Source organism: Dendrobates tinctorius, unplaced genomic scaffold (genome assembly GCF_039654945.1).
Source record: "Dendrobates tinctorius isolate UK_male_01 unplaced genomic scaffold, ASM3965494v1 ptg000202l, whole genome shotgun sequence".
Classification (NCBI taxonomy): domain Eukaryota; kingdom Metazoa; phylum Chordata; class Amphibia; order Anura; family Dendrobatidae; genus Dendrobates; species Dendrobates tinctorius.
This window is the reverse complement of record NW_027361869.1, coordinates 9,858,798-9,875,536: the sequence shown is the minus strand read 5'-3', so window position 1 is coordinate 9,875,536 and position 16,739 is coordinate 9,858,798. Positions and strand designations below refer to the sequence as shown.

Below are 16,739 nucleotides of genomic sequence, written 5' to 3'. Positions count from 1 at the left end.
CCACACATATATTTGGTCGCACAATCACTACGTGATATTCAGTACTTATTACACATAACATTCTGGTCTGTAAGTTTATATATATATCTGGAATAAGATGAGGGCATTAAACTTTGGACAAAATAAAAAACAATGTGGTTGTGTAGTACATACCGTAATGTAGAAGTCGCTCCTCTGCAGATCTAGCTTGGCGCATCCTTGTGTCCTGAAAGGTTATCCCAGGGCGCACTGTCTCCAAGAGTCAATCAAATGTTGCAAGGCTCATGCGACAGTATTTGTAAAATTTTTCCAGATGCTCCCGCAGAGAAGAATAGAGGCGGTGGAAATGACCTCTTGCCAGTTGTTGCCTAAAAAGTGGATGGACTCACATGCGTCTCCTCCTCCGCGGATCCACAATCACTGGGTATGGCTGGCCAAAGCGCCTGGACAAAACCCAGTTGAAGAGAACACAGTCAGTTGCGGTGAACTGAAGTGTGTCAGACATGTTTACTAACAACCAGCAAGACACCCACACAAGCACAGCACCAAAATGGGCAGATTGGAGGCGGCCACCTGATGTCGAGGCAATAGGGTTGGTGCTGATGATTTAAATTATGTGCAGGCCTCAAAACCGTTACATGTCCGTGTTGCAAGAAAAAAAAACGGTATACGGATGCTTACAGGAGAAAAATACGTGGCCACACCCTGACAACGGATAACATACGGAGCACTATTTAGGGACCATTTATGCGTATTTTTCTACCTTGTGTGTGACTCCAGCCTAAAGGTTTTTTTTCTAATAAAGGACTTTATTCTGGCTGAGTCTTTATTTACCATACAACTATATGATTAGTAATGGATAGGAGTCTTAAAGGCATCTCTGCATTACTAACCCGTGGGCTAGATGTCACCTGACAATACAAAAGGTGACATCAACCCCAGATGCCACCGCTACAGGGCAAGTGGGAAGAGCCAGGCAAAGTGCCAGAATTGGCGCATCTAATAGAGGTGCTTTTTTTGGGCGGCTGCTGTTTTTAGCCAATCCACTAAATTGCTGATAATTTTGACGGTCGTGGGTCCCGCCGCTCATTATCTATGGCAGTGATGATATCACCAAGCCAATCACATCGCTCAGCTACAAGGTCTTCATCAACGGCATAGACTTTGAATGGACAGGGTGCGTACACGACCACATCCATGCCGGGGACGCAGAAGGACACAAGTCTACCCGCACCAGTTTAAAACATCACCTATCAAACACCTTTTTATTGGCAGGCATACCCCTTTAATCATTAACGATGTAGTACACTATTAACCAGAATATATCATGCATTCCTTCTGAGAGAGGATCAAAAGGAATAGATCTGGGCATTTCACCTTTCTGAAAAGACAGAAACAATTCAGAATTTTCATATTTTATTAAATATCCTTTATATATGCATTTCTTACAAATATTTTATATACATGAATATTTCATTAGCTTATATAAGCCTGGCAGTTTGAGATTTTCTTCTTCCTCTCTCTTTGGAATTTAACAACCAAACTGAATCTAGCAAATGTAAGAGGAAAAAATATATATATTGTGCAGCGGTCAGCAGATCCTCTGCCACATCTGGAAATGCTTCTAATCCGTCATGTAATAATATCTGCCAGTGTCCTTGTGGTCACGCTACATTGTTTTCTCCACTTCCTAATAAAGGCACATATCTGGTATATAAATTCTCTTTAAATATGGAAATACTGTAGATCATATATATAGGTTTTCTATTTTATATATAGTCCCTGATCATATATTTATATATTTTCTCATTTTACTTCAATAGGTAATATATTTATAAATCGTCCAGCCAAAAAAAAAAAAAATTTTTTTTTTTCAGAATTAAAAGTTCTCTTTTTTTTTTTTTTTTTTTTTTTAAGAAAACTTGCCTGCAGGTTCTATTTTTTACAAAATAAAATCTGCACTTTACTTGCCGTCCCCAGGTCTGTAGCGCAGCAGCGGTGACTTCATGGCGGCAGAGCTGCAGCTACTCACTCAGTGCCTGCATAGACTGCGGCAAGTCACCAGAGCAGCGCTAAGACATACAACGTCAGACCTGGGTAAGTTAAATGTTTGGGTTTTTTTCTAAAACTAAGTCAGCAAACAAAAGTATTTTAAAAGTGAACAACCCCCTTTAAAAGTCTTTTTTTTTTTAATAAAGAACAGCGCCACTGTCAGCCTTTGGATTGTGTCTGGTATTGCAGTATTCACTTCATCGGGGATAAGCTGCAGTACGAGAAGCAGCCTACAGGTAAAAAAAAAACAAACCGCAATTTGTGACTTTTTTAAACAAATTTTCAGCAGTTTTCTCATACGTTGCAGGCTGCTCAGTCCTGTTCAGCCTCTCTCTGCTCTCCTTAACGATTATATAGTGGATATTGATAGTAATTTACTCTTCGTTTAGTTGTTATGATTGCAGCTTAGATTCCAGTTGAGGATAACAAACCTCACACATATTACCTGATCAGGACTCCGCAGCATGTAATGCATGAGAATACATGCAAGCTGCAAAAGACAAAAGGGTTGACTTTTTTTTTTCCCCTTTTTATGAAACTCAAAATTCTTGAAAATTTTTTTTTTTTTAATGAAAATTTCTTAAAGAAAAAAAGTACATATTTTATCCTTTCCAATGGGTACCATAAACCTGTACTGGACTCCACATGCCCCAAAAGACACATTTTCATCTCTTATTGGAGAGGTCCTTCAATGCAAGGGGTGGCAGTAATTGCAAAGGCACATCATATCGAGGCATGGCACAGAAAACGAGAAAAAGGCACAAGCTGGGAAGAAGCGCTGCCTCTATAACGCTACTTATTATGCTACAGTCTCTTAAAGAGACACTAACACTGAACTTTTTAATACTTAATCTTTCATGTCCTGTCGTCAATTTTACACTGGTAATTTTAGCATTTTTATATGCGCAATGCACAGAAATCCTTTGAAAGAGAATAATTTTAAGGATCGATCACCAGAATGAAAGGGTGTGTAGACTTTTGCAACAGTTATTGCTATAATAACATACAAACACTTTACAGTTAGTGTGAAATAACAAAGACTAACAATGTATGCTTAGAGCTCCTATGCAGAGCCACGTCTCCATGGTTACAGACTGCACACAAACCTTTTGTAGTCAGATTTTGCAGTCAGATTGGTAAAGGTACTGTCACACTTAGCGATGTACCAGCGATCCCGACTAGCGATATGATGCAGTCAGGATCGCTGGTACATCACTAAGTGGTCGCTAGTGAGCTGCCACACAGGCAGATCTCACCAGCGACATCGCAGGGGTCGGGGGTCGCTACTTACCTGTCACACCAGGCGATCCTGCGTCCTCCCGCCCGGCTCCACGCTCGTCGCTCCACAGGAAGCGCCGCAGGAAGCTGACGACGAGAAACAGTCCAGCCTGTTCTCGCGCGATCAGCGATGACCAGCGGGGGAGCCGGTCGTAGGCAAGTATCACACAGCGATATTGAGCAATATCGCTATAACGTCACAAGTTCTATGATTCTATGATTCTAAGTTATAGCGATATTGCTAGCGATATCGCTTAGTGTGACAGGCCCTTAAGAAGTGTCATCCTGATGGGAGAGAGGAGCAGGACTGCCGGATCAGATTACACGCTGTTAGTAGTTTACCCACTGAGATATAGAGGCAAATGTTAGATATTGGTGATTGATCACACACAAGTTGCATAAGCTTAAACACCCTTTAAATTTTGCATTTGTTCAATGCAGCTACTTAACATACAGAAGGACACACATCAAGCTAATACTGAAGTAAAAGGCATGATGAAAACGTAGGATTTTAAGATATAAAGTGGATGTATAGGATAAGGAATAGTGTCCCATTGAAGTGAATGGGCCTGAGGTGTAGTGCCACACACAATCTAGTGTTGTTTTTTTAAAGAAAGCAGCCATGTTTGTCAACTGTATAGCCGCATTAACGCTGGGGCTATACAGTCACTTTGGCACGTGGCACCCAACCTGACAATGACCCCATTAAGATCCATCACATCTACCTCTGCCTAGGAGTCATGGAAGATCTCATCTCCCTACTGGTCCTAATCCAAGAACCATTAGTGGTGGCCAAACTGAAATGGATTACGTTTGGTCAGTACCAATATTTGGTGTCCCCTTCCCAAAAAGAAGGCAGCTACATACCGGGTAATGACCCCAAAATGACTGCTTCGACTATACAAAAATGTAGATTAAAAATAGCCATAAACCTGGCCATGATATATACGCCCGGCCAAGCGAGCATGCAGGTGTTCAAGACGGGGGGGGGGGAACACGATCATAGAATATAGGATCAGGCATAATGAATTCCAACATGCCCAATCCTTCTGTAACATAACCTATACTGTCATAGAATAGATAGGACATCCCCATACATATTAGATGTCTGACATCAGTCTTACGTGTACAAAGGTTTCCCACTATAGTAAAAAAAAAAAATAATAAAAATTAAGTGACCTGTAAGTCCTAGAAGGTCAGGTACTCTGTTCCTCCGCTAGCGAATCCATCACAGGTCCAGGCCGCCGTGGGCCTGACACGAGAGGGTTTCCTGTCTCGTCACATTAGTGTGTAGATCTCATCTCGTTACAACAGCTAAGGCAGCCCCCTTCTGTTAAAACAATGGGGAAGCTGGCTTAGCTGTTGAAATTAGCAGTCAAGACGCCCCATTCACACACTTCTTCAATCACTTCATCTTGGAGCTCTGGACCAGAAGCGAAGCGATCGGGCCCAGAGATGGAGCGGCTAGCGGAAGAACGGGGGAACCTGACTTAATGGGACCAATCAATGTATATTTTTAGGTTTTTCTGGAAAACCCTTTTAAATGATATGGTGTCATCAACATAGACCAGTAAGAGTGGGAATACTAGCCCTGGGATCGATACTATACAGCAAAGTAGTGCACGCATCAACATAGCGCTGGTCCTACACCACCAAGAGCCTAATACCAAGTTCAAGGTGAAGCAATCACACGTCAGGTCTCCAGCATGAAGAATTACCTGGATCCGGTCATTTCTCTACAGATTAAAGTCTTTTGGATCAGTTCTTCTATTGCTAAACTACATATATACGGTACATCTCCACCATAAGGCAGTGGCTTCTTCCTACAAGTCTTGCCTCCGAGGTTTAGGATTAGATACACATAGATCAGTGCACTGCACATGACATATTTGAGCTCCACAACGCGTTTCGAAACCATCCTGTTAGCATGGCTACAAATATGTAAATACTGTTTTTATTACCGCTTGCTCTGGGGTTGTCATGGTAGCACCAGTTTGAAACTGCAGAGGCAGTCTATCGTGTGATACCATGACAACCCCAGAGCAAGCACAATTTTAGATTACTGCTGAGGTTTAATATTTAATTAGGTTTTAATTTTTTTTTTTTTTTTTCATAATAAATTTGTTCCCCATAACCTGACCTAATGCCAACTGACCTCAGCTATATAGAGCTGGCAGGTCATTCACACAGATGTGTTACTTTCTAATATTAATGAGGGGTTTTTTTTGCATTCATTCTACTGTTAAAATAGTACAGTAATGTATCTTTAAAGGGTTGACGTGGATTACACTGAAGTAAACGGAGGCAAGGGTCTATATCTAATATGTGTGCGTGCATCATCTAATCCATGGCGTTGCCTTAGGACAGACTTATCCAGGACTTCAAATCCCATAGGAAATGATCCTAGCGAGAGAAGAAATGCCTCTCGTCTGGGGACAACGGTGGTGTCGCCAGGCTGGAAGATCCCACAAACAGACAATTCAGCTTCGGCTTCAGCTCATTCCAGACTTGGTTCATCTGCAAAGAAGCAAAAAGTGGGTGATGTCCATTCACTGCACAATGTAACGTATTAGGGGCTGTACGAGATTTCTTTCAAAACAGCGCCATCTCTGTCTGCAGGCTCCTTGTGGTATTGCGCCCACTTCAAGGGAGCAGAACTGCAATATCCGACCCAACGTGGACAGATCTGGAGCGGTCTCTGAAAGAAGGAAACCATGGTTTGTTTGTTTTTCTTATAGGATATATTACTATAAAACTAACCTCCTTGTGTCCCTGAATCTGTGAATTGACAAACGCCCCCAGGATGTGGGAGGTGAGGGGCAGGTAGATATGGATGAGCTGGGTTTCTTGGTGCAAACAAAACAAGGAAAAGTAATTCCTTAACTCCATGACCATGATGGCGTTCTCTTGCTGGAAGATAAAGAAGTATATATTAATGCAAATTATAATATGACACACAAATATACAGATGTTTAAGTGGCAACTGTAAAAGGATCCATGGAAAAAATGTCACAATCATTATACAGAAAGCTGCACTTAAAGGGAATAAGTAATCTGAAAGTGACCAATTGTTTAAATAAGGATTTCATTTTGCAATAGTTTTTTTTGTTTAATTTTCCACATTTGCCATCTATAGAAAAATATGAAATCTATATGTATAGACTGATGAGAAGACTTCTGTACAGAACTACAATGACTGATAATACAGGACCCACCATTCACAATAGGGGATGTCACAGCTCACCTCCTCCTATACAATGACTGATTATACAGGATCCACCATTCACAATAGGGGATGTCACAGCTCACCTCCTCCTCCTGTACAATGACTGATAACACCTCTATATACAGTAGATAACAGGATCCACATTCACAGTAGGGGATGTCACAGCTCACCTCCTATACAATGACTGATTATACAGGATCCACCATTCACAATAGGGGATGTCACAGCTCACCTCCTCCTATACAATGACTGATTATACAGGATCCACAATTCACAATAGGGGATTTCACAGCTCACCTCCTCCTATACAATGACTGATTATACAGGATCCACCATTCACAAAAGGGGATGTCATAGCTCACCTCCTCCTCCTGTACAATGACTGATAACACCTCTATATACAGTAGATAACAGGATCCACATTCACAGTAGGGGATGTCACAGCTCACCTCCTATACAATGACTGATTATACAGGATCCGCCATTCACAATAGGAGATGTCATAGCTCACCCCCTCCTATACAATGACTGATTATACAGGATCCACCATTCACAATAGAGGATGCCACAGCTCACCTCCTCCTATACAATGACTGATTATACAGGATTCACAATAGGGGATTTCACAGCTCACCTCCTATACAATGACTGATTATACAGGATCCACCATTCACAATAGGGGATGTCATAGCTCACTTCCTCCTCCTGTACAATGACTGATAACACCTCTATATACAGTAGATAACAGGATCCACATTCACAGTAGGGGATGTCACAGCTCACCTCCTATACAATGACTGATTATACAGGATCCGCCATTCACAATAGGGGATGTCATAGCTCACCTCCTCCTCCTGTACAATGACTTTTAACACCTCTATATACAGTAGATAATACAGGATCCACATTCACAATAGGGGATGTCACAGCTCACCTCCTCCCCCTTTCCTTCACAATTGCCTTGGCACAGATGATATCATGGTCACATAATACTGCCATACAAGCAAATATCGCCCGAGTCAGTCTGTTGCTGCCTAATGTCCAGGTGCCCAACGAGAAGTGGATGTCAAATATTAAGCCTAGTGGCAAGCGTGGTGAATATGTTTATTCCAAAAAAATATCCTTTATGCAGACACATTCCCTTGAAATGAAGAAAAAAAAAAACATTCTGGCCACTAAGGGGCAGTAATGGAGTAATCAGTGCTGGGATAATTACGCCACGTTATTAAAATGGTAACAAGTGCATTAGTCACCAGGGGGCGACAATGAGAAGCTGTGTGTGTTACAGGGCCACTTTCTGTGCGCTGACCTCCACAATCCGCGACTCCAGCTGCTCCACGGACTCGGCCTCCTTATTCTGCACGGTGGCGCTGATCATCTGCCTCTTCATCAGGCTGTACTTGTGTAAGGCCTTCTGGTGCTTGTGTAGCACGCCCTTCTCGTGCCGCTCACACAGATCCTGCACACATATCGCCGTATTATATACCGCCACGAGTAACGCAGCGAGCCTGTCCTGCAACGAGAGGGGGGGGCGGGAGTCACTAACCTTGTAGGACTGAAGAGATCCAGGAAGAGATTCAACTTTTCTACCACGTCAATTTCTTCAAGCTTACCCTAGAAATGGAAAAAATATTAAAGAAGTCAGTTAAAGGGGTGCTCGAGATTCATGAGATAACGCTCCTTCATATAATAAAACATTATATACACACACAATATAATTAGACAGGTTCAGGCAGGTTACAGGATTAGGCTTTATCTGGGTTACGGCCTGTTTCACACATCATTTTTTTTTCGTCAGTTAAAATCCGCTAAATGGCGGAGAACGGATCAGTTCCTGTACTGACCACAACGTTTGGCACCGGACCGTTGTTTTAACGGATCCGGCGAAGGAAGGAGAAGAGAGAGAGAAAAAGGGAAAGAGAGAGAAAGGAAAAAAAAGAGAGAGAAAAAGAGAGAGAAAAAGAGAGAGAAAAAGAGAGAAAAAAAGAGAGAGAAAAAGAGAGAGAAAAAGAGAGAGAAAAAGAGAGAGAAAAAGAGAGAGAAAAAGAGAGAGAAAAAGAGAGAGAAAAAGAGAGAGAAAAAGAGAGAGAAAAAGAGAGAGAAAAAGAGAGAGAAAAAGAGAGAGAAAAAGAGAGAGAAAAAGAGAGAGAAAAAGAGAGAGAAAAAGAGAGAGAAAAAGAGAGAGAAAAAGAGAGAGAAAAAGAGAGAGAAAAAGAGAGAGAAAAAGAGAGAGAAAAAGAGAGAGAAAAAGAGAGAGAAAAAAGAGAGAGAAAAGAGAGAGAAAAAGAGAGAGAAAAAGAGAGAGAAAAAGAGAGAGAAAAAGAGAGAGAAAAAGAGAGAGAAAAAGAGAGAGAAAAAGAGAGAGAAAAAGAGAGAGAAAAAGAGAGAGAAAAAGAGAGAGAAAAAGAGAGAGAAAAAGAGAGAGAAAAAGAGAGAGAAAAAGAGAGAGAAAAAGAGAGAGAAAAAGAGAGAGAAAAAGAGAGAGAAAAAGAGAGAGAAAAAGAGAGAGAAAAAGAGAGAGAAAAAGGAGAGAAAAAAAAGAGAGAGAAAAAGAGAGAAAAAAAGAGAGAAAAAAAAGAGAGAAAAAAAGAGAGAAAAAAAGAGAGAAAAAAAGAGAGAAAAAAAGAGAGAAAAAAAGAGAGAAAAAAAGAGAGAAAAAAAGAGAGAAAAAAAGAGAGAAAAAAAGAGAGAAAAAAAGAAGAGAGAAAAAAGAGAGAAAAAAGGAGAGAAAGAAAAAAAGAGAGAAAAAAGAGAGAAAGAAAAAAAGAGAGAAAAAAGAGAGAAAGAAAAAAAGAGAGAAAGAGAAAAAAAGAGAGAAAGAGAGAAAAAAAGAGAGAAAGAGAGAAAAAAAGAGAGAAAAAAAAAAAAGAGAGAGAAAAAAAAAAGAGAGAGAAAAAAAGAGAGAGAGAAAAAGAGAGAGAGAAAAAGAGAGAGAGAAAAAGAGAGAGAGAAAAAGAGAGAGAGAAAAAGAGAGAAAAAGAGAGAAAAAGAGAGAGAAAAAGAGAGAGAGAAAGAGAGAGAGAAAGAGAGAGAGAGAGAGAAAGAGAGAGAGAGAGAAAGAGAGAGAGAGAGAAAGAGAGAGAGAGAGAAAGAGAGAGAGAAAAAGAGAGAGAGAAAGAGAGAGAGAGAAAGAGAGATTTTTTTCAGACGCCTGAACTGCGATTAGGGTTAAATTTCCGACACAGGCATTTCTCCCGGGCATGTGCAATAGAAAATGCGGGTCCGGCCGGGAAAAAAAACATTTCATTGTCCGTCCTGTCGTTCAGCGGATGGCAAAATCTTGGCGGATCTGTAAAAAACGGATCGAACGGATGACCATCCGTCAAGATCCGCCGTTAATATAAGTCAATGGGCAAGAAACATCCGCCAAGAAAAATGGCGGCTCCGTTTTTTTTGCAAAACGGCGGATTTTGACTGATGGGGAAAAATGGATGTGTGAAACAGGCCTAAGCGACATCCAGGCTGGTAGAAGAGTTCCCCTTGAGCTCTTTTCCGACATCGAGTGTACATTTACGCCAATGTCGCACTCTCTCCCTTTGATGTGGGCTCGGCAGTGAGCCCACATCTTTCCCGGGACATGTCAGCTGTTTTGAACAGCTGACATGAGCCCTCTATAACCGCGGGTGGAATCACGATCCGCCTGCGGCTATTAACTAGTTAAATGCCGCTGTCAAACGCTGTCAGCGGCATTTAACAAGCGCTGTGATCGTGGGTCACCGGTGTGTCGGCATGATAACCAGAGGTCTCCTGGAGACCTCTATGGTTGTCAGTGCCGAATTTCTCTGAGCGCCACCCAGTGGTCGACACTCATAGCAAGCGAGTAATTCTACTACATAGAGGTGATCTGATCATCGCCTGTATGTAGCAGAGACCAGGGGCGTATCTAAGGGGGGGGGCAGCCGGGGCAGTTGCCCCGGGCGCAGCCGGTAGGGGGCGCAGTCCGGGCCGCCTAATGCAGCGGTCCTCAGTGTCCTCCCCGGCGGCTGCGTTCTGCCACCCCCGTGGCCTGAGAGTCGGCGGTTCTCTGTGTCAGCTGTCAAGCTGACAGCTGGCGCAGAGAAGGTGCGTGTGCCGGCTCCCAGGGAACAATTGTACTGGCGTCTGTATAGACGCTAGTACAATTGCAGCTCTGACCGCCGGGCCAGAGCGACGTCAGCAGCGTGACATGTCATGTGATCACGCTGCTGACGTCACTCCCCGGCGCCCAGAGTGAACGCTCAGCACTGGTGGTAAGTGTGCTCCAATGTGGAGCTGAAGAAACCACCGAAGATGGGGGGTGTTAATGTGTGGCGATGGGGGTTAATATGGGGATGGGATTAATGAGTGGGGGGGTTAATGAGTGGGGATGGGGTTAATGTGTAGTGGGGTTAATAAGTGGGGATGGGGGTTACTGTGTGGGGGTAAAGAGTGGGGATGGGGTCAATGTGTGGGGTGTTAATGAGTGGGGATGGGGTTAATGTGTGGAGGGTTAATGAGTGGGGATGGGGTTAATGTGTGGAGGGTTAATGAGTGGGGATGGAATTAATATGTGGGGGGTTAATGAGTGGGGATGGGGGTTAATGTGTGGGGGATTTGGAGTGGGGGGGTACATAATGTGTTGGGGAATTTGGGAGTATGGACGGGGGGTTAATGAGTGGGGATGGGGTTAATGTTTGGAGAGTTAATGAGTGGGGATGGAATTAATGTGTGGGGGGTTAATGAGTGGGGATGGGGGTTAATGTGTGGGGGATTTGGAGTGGGGGGTACATAATGTGTTGGGGGATTTGGGAGTGTGGGGATGGGGGTTATTGTTTGGGGGGTTAATGAGTAGGGATGGGGGGTTATTTAATGTGTGTGAGGGATTTGGAGTGTGGATGGGGGGTTATTTAATGTGTGTGAGGGATTTGGAGTGGGGATGGGGGGATTTACTGTGTGTGGGGAGATTTGAGGACACAGTATGTATGAGGAAACAGTATGGGGGATGGGTGCAGACAGCATGGCGAGCGAATGGGTTAATGTATGTGGACACAGTATGGGGAGTCGGGGGTATGTGTGAGCAGACAGTATAGAGAGTGAGGGGGTAAATATATGAGGAGACAGTATGGTGAACAGAGGGATGATAGAGGAGACAGTATGAGGAGGGAGTGGAATAGTGTGAGGCGACAGTATATTGCAGATATTTGTATTTAGGGGCATTATAATGACACTTCTAACTTTAAGGGGATCGTGTGGAGATTTGCTGCAGAAGACCGGAGAAGATGGAAGTCTGCAGAGGCCGCTGTGGATGAGAAAACTCATCATGGGGTTTGGACAAGAAGAAGAAAAGAAGAACGACGCCAGAGACGTCATCTATAAGGTACCTGGATGCAAATATTATTTCTGCTACTGACTTATTCTCATGTTTTTATTTGTTAGGAACAGTAAAGGGGTTGTCCAGGTCTGTGCTGAGTCTGCAGACATTCTATGTGACTGCAGACTTCTGAATTCTCACAGTGCTCACTGAACGCTGTTAGGATTCTCTCGTGCCGGTAATTTACATACATGCGGTCACATGCTGACTAGACGTGTGTGGCCTCACTCAATGAAAATGAACGGAGCGAGGCCGGGCACGTCTAGTCGGAATGCGGCCAGAAGTATACAAATCACATACTTGTGTTGACATGACCGTCTATCGGCAAGGGAGAATCCTAAATGTGTGCAGTGCATTCGCTGTGAGAATTCAGAAGCTGCAATGTCAGGATCCAGCTCTGCAGGTTCCAGTAGTCATCACATGGACTCTTCACTCATATGCGATTTTCATAGTTATGGTCTTGTGACAACGAGCTTCTCTTCCTGCTTTCAGTTTTTTACTGAAGATTGAGAGCATTAGGGAGAGCAGCTCCTCGGTACATGGCTAAGTGTGCAACTCGCATATGTACTTTGCAAGTCACCCCCCCTTTCACCCCATTCAAAATAAAATAAATTCAAGCCTACACACATTTGTATCACCACTTTCAGAATCAATAAAAAAAAGGATTAAGCTTATCGCTGAACGGCGTAGTGAGAAGAAAAGTCAAAACGCGAAAATTACGTTTTTGTTTTTTTTTTGGTTGCCCCAACATTGTATTAAAATGCAATAACAGACAATCAAAAGATCATATCTGCACCGAAATGGTATCTTTAACCCCTTCACCCCCAAGGGTGGTTTGCATGTTCATGACCGGGCCAATTTTTACAATTCTGACCACTGTACCTTTATGAGGTCATAACTCTGGAACGCTTATTTGGATCCCGGTGATTCTGACATTGTTTTCTCGTGACATATTGTACTTCATGTTGGTGGTAATATTTCATTCAAATAACTTGCGTTTATTTGTGAGAAAAACGGAAATTTGGCAAAAATTTTGAAAATTTCGCAATTTTCCAACTTTGAATTTTTATGCCCTTAAATCACAGAGATACGGCACACAAAAAACTTGATAAGTAACATTTCCCACATGTTTACTTTACATCAGCACAATTTTGGAACCAAAATTTTTTTTTTGTTAGGAAGTTATAAGGGTTAAAAGTTGACCAGCGATTTCTCATTTTTACAACACCATTTTATTTTTAGGGTCTATATGATAGAAAATACCCAAAAGTGACACCATTCTAAAAACTGCACCCCTTAAAGTGCTCAAAACCACATTCAAGAAGTTTATTAACCCTTTAGGTGCGTCACAGGAATTTTTTTGAATATTTAAAAAAAAAATGAACATCTAACTTTTTTTCATAAAAAAAATACTTCAGGTTCAATTTTTTTTATTTTACCAAGGGTAACAGGAGAAATTGGACTGCAAAAGTTATTGTGCAATTTGTCCTGAGTACGCAGATACCTGATATGTGGGGGGGAACCACTGTTTCGGTGCATGGCAGAGCTCAGAATGGAAGGAGCGCCGTTTGACTTTTTCAATGCAAAATTGGCTGGAATTCAGATTGGACGCCATGTCACGTTTGAAGAGTCCCTGATGTACCTAAACAGTGGAAACCCCCTACAAGTGACCCCATTTTGGAAACTAGACCCCCCAAGGAACTTATCTAGATATGTGGTGAGAACTTTGAACCCACAAGGGCTTTACAGAAGTTTATAACGTACAGCGGTACAATTAAAAAATCATATTTTTTCCACAAAAATGATCTTTTCACCCCAATTTTTATTTTCCCAAGGGTAACAGGACCCTAAACGTTATTGTGCAATTTGTCCTGAGTACGCTGATACCCCACATGTGGGGGTAAACCACTATTTGGGCGCATGGCAGAGCTCGGAAGGGAAGCAGCGCCATTTGACGTTTTTGGCTGGAATTGAGATCGGACACCATGTCGCGTTTGGAAAACCCCTGATGTACCAAAACAGTGGAAACCCCCCACATATGACACCATTTTGGAAACTAGACCCCCTAAGGAACTTATCTAGATGTGTGGTGAGCACTTTTACCCCCCCAGTGCTTCACAGAAGTTTATAATGCCCGGGCGTGAAAATAAAAAATTCGTATTTTTTCCACAAACATGATCTTTTAGTCACCATTTTTTTATTTTCCCAAGGGTACCAGGAGAAATTGGACCCCAAAAGTTGTTGTCCAATTTGTCCTGAGTATGCGGATACCCCATATGTGGGAGAAAACTACTGTATGGGCACACGTCGGGGATCGGAAGGGAAGTAGTGACGTTTTGGAATGCGGACTTTGATGGAATGGTCTGCGGGTGTCATGTTGCCTTTGGAGAGCCCCTAATGTACCTAAACAGTGGAAACCCCCCACAAATGACACCATTTTGTAAACTAGACCCCCCAAGGAACTTATCTAGATGTGTGGTGAGCACTTTGAACCCCCCAGTGCTTCACAGAAGTTTATAACGCCCGGGCGTGAAAATAAAAAATTCGTATTTTTTCCACAAACATGATCTTTTAGTCACCATTTTTTTATTTTCCCAAGGGTACCAGGAGAAATTGGACCCCAAAAGTTGTTGTCCAATTTGTCCTGAGTATGCTGATACCCAATATGTGGGAGAAAACTACTGTATGGGCACACGTCGGGGCTCGGAAGGGAAGTAGTGACGTTTTGGAATGCAGACTTTGATGGAATGGTCTGCGGGTGTCATGTTGCCTTTGGAGAGGCCCTAATGTACCTTATCAGTGGAAACCCCCACAAATGACCCCATTTTGAAAACTAGACCCACTAAGGAACTTATCTAGATGTGAGGTGAGCACTTTGAACCCCCAAGGGCTTCACAGAAGTTTATAATGCCAGGGCATGAAAATAAAAAAATCGTATTTTTTCCAGAAACATGATCAATTAGTCCCCAATTTTTTCATTTTCCCAAGGGTAACAGGAGAAATTGGACCCCCAAAAGTTGTTGTCCAATTTGGCCTGAGTACGCCGACACCCCATATGTGGGAGAAAACTACTGTATAGACACACGTCGGGGCTCGGAAGGGAAGCAGTGACGTTTTGGAATGCAGACTTTGATGGAATGGTCTGCGGGTGTCATGTGCGTTTGGAGAGGCCCTAATGTACCTTATCAGTGGAAACCCCCCACAAATGACCCCATTTTGAAAACTAGACCCACTAAGGAACTTATCTAGATGTGAGGTGAGCACTTTGAACCCCCAAGGGCTTCACAGAAGTTTATAATGCCAGGGCATGAAAATAAAAAAATCGTATTTTTTCCAGAAACATGATCAATTAGTCCCCAATTTTTTCATTTTCCCAAGGGTAACAGGAGAAATTGGACCCCCAAAAGTTGTTGTCCAATTTGGCCTGAGTACGCCGACACCCCATATGTGGGAGAAAACTACTGTATAGACACACGTCGGGGCTCGGAAGGGAAGCAGTGACGTTTTGGAATGCAGACTTTGATGGAATGGTCTGCGGGTGTCATGTGCGTTTGGAGAGCCCCTGATGTACCTAAACCAGTGGTTTTCAACCAGTGTTCCGCGGCACACTAGTGTGCCGCGACACATGGTCGGGTGTGCCGCGTGTCCGCATGGCTAATTTACATGCGATGCAAATTAGCCATGTGGAGGCAAGCAGGGCGGCGGGTCGGAGAGGCAGCAGTCCCGTGTTCCTCCTGTGTCGCTTCCTCCCTGACACAGCAGTCAGCGGCGCGGCTGGATGACATCATCATTCAGCCCCGCGGCTGCTGTGCCAGTGAGAGGAAGCTGCCGGTGAGGAGAGGTGAGGGGTGTGTGTGTGTGTGTGTGTCTAGGTGAGAGGTGTGTGTTTGTGTGCGTGTGTAGGTGAGTTGATGGATGTGATGAGAAGCAATGATGGGAGTCATGGAGAAGGCGGTGATGGGGAGAGGGCAATGGAGAAGGCTGTGATGGGGGTGATAAGAAGGCGGTGGTGGGGAGAGGGCAATGATGGGGTTGTCGAAAGGGCAATAATGGGGTGGTGGGGAGAAGGAAATGATGGAGGTAGTGGAATGGGCAATTTCTACATGAAGGGGATTATGATGGGGCATATTACTACAAGAAGGTGATAATGATGGGGCATATTACTACAAGAAGGTGAAAATGATGGGGCATATTACTACAAGAAGGTGATAATGATGGGGCATATTACTACAAGAAGGTGATAATGATGGGGCATATTACTAAAAGAAGGGGATAATGATGGGGCATATTACTAAAAGAAGGGGATAATTATGTGGCTCATATACTGCAATATAAAGGGGTACAATGAGAAATACTATGGCCATGAGGCTGGAGTACAAGCGCCAGCTCATATACTATATATGGTATATGCTGATAATTATGTGGTTCATATACGTGGGACTGTATATATATATGGGAATACATGGGACTGTATGTATGAGGTTACATGGGATTGTATATATGAGGGGGTTATCCTTTTTTATTTAACTTTTTTAAAATAAATAATTTATTGAAAGGACCTCTGCCAGGCATATTTCACTCTTGAGGGCTTAAAAAGCAGCTCTTGTGGTGATAAGAAGCCGATTTAAAACCCCCAAGAGTGAACTCCGTGAGAGCTGTATGTGTGGAATAATAAATGATATTTTGCCGGTCTTCAGCAGTAATGTCCTGCTTGAATTGACTCTAGTGGCGTAGCTCGTAGCACTTTGCAGCCGGCTCTATTCTACTTATAGAGAAAGCTGAGTGCTACGTCACTAGTGTCAATTCAAGCAGGAAATGCAGACCGTAGTAATATAAGTCATTATTACACACATACAGCTCTCACGAAATTCACTC

At 43.0% G+C, this 16,739-nt stretch overlaps 1 protein-coding gene across 1 annotated transcript in view; it reads right to left on the bottom strand.

Moving 5' to 3' along the window:
- Nucleotides 1–1,378: 1,378 nt before the first annotated feature.
- The window catches only part of SNX8 (sorting nexin 8), a 34,902-nt gene continuing 19,541 nt past the window's right edge, over nucleotides 1,379–16,739 (bottom strand). Inside the window, 5 exon segments of the mRNA XM_073553736.1 lie at nucleotides 1,379–5,826; nucleotides 6,070–6,219; nucleotides 7,845–7,994; nucleotides 8,082–8,098; nucleotides 8,101–8,149. Of these exon segments, the coding sequence (XP_073409837.1) occupies nucleotides 5,713–5,826; nucleotides 6,070–6,219; nucleotides 7,845–7,994; nucleotides 8,082–8,098; nucleotides 8,101–8,149 (480 nt within the window). The 3' untranslated portion in view covers nucleotides 1,379–5,712.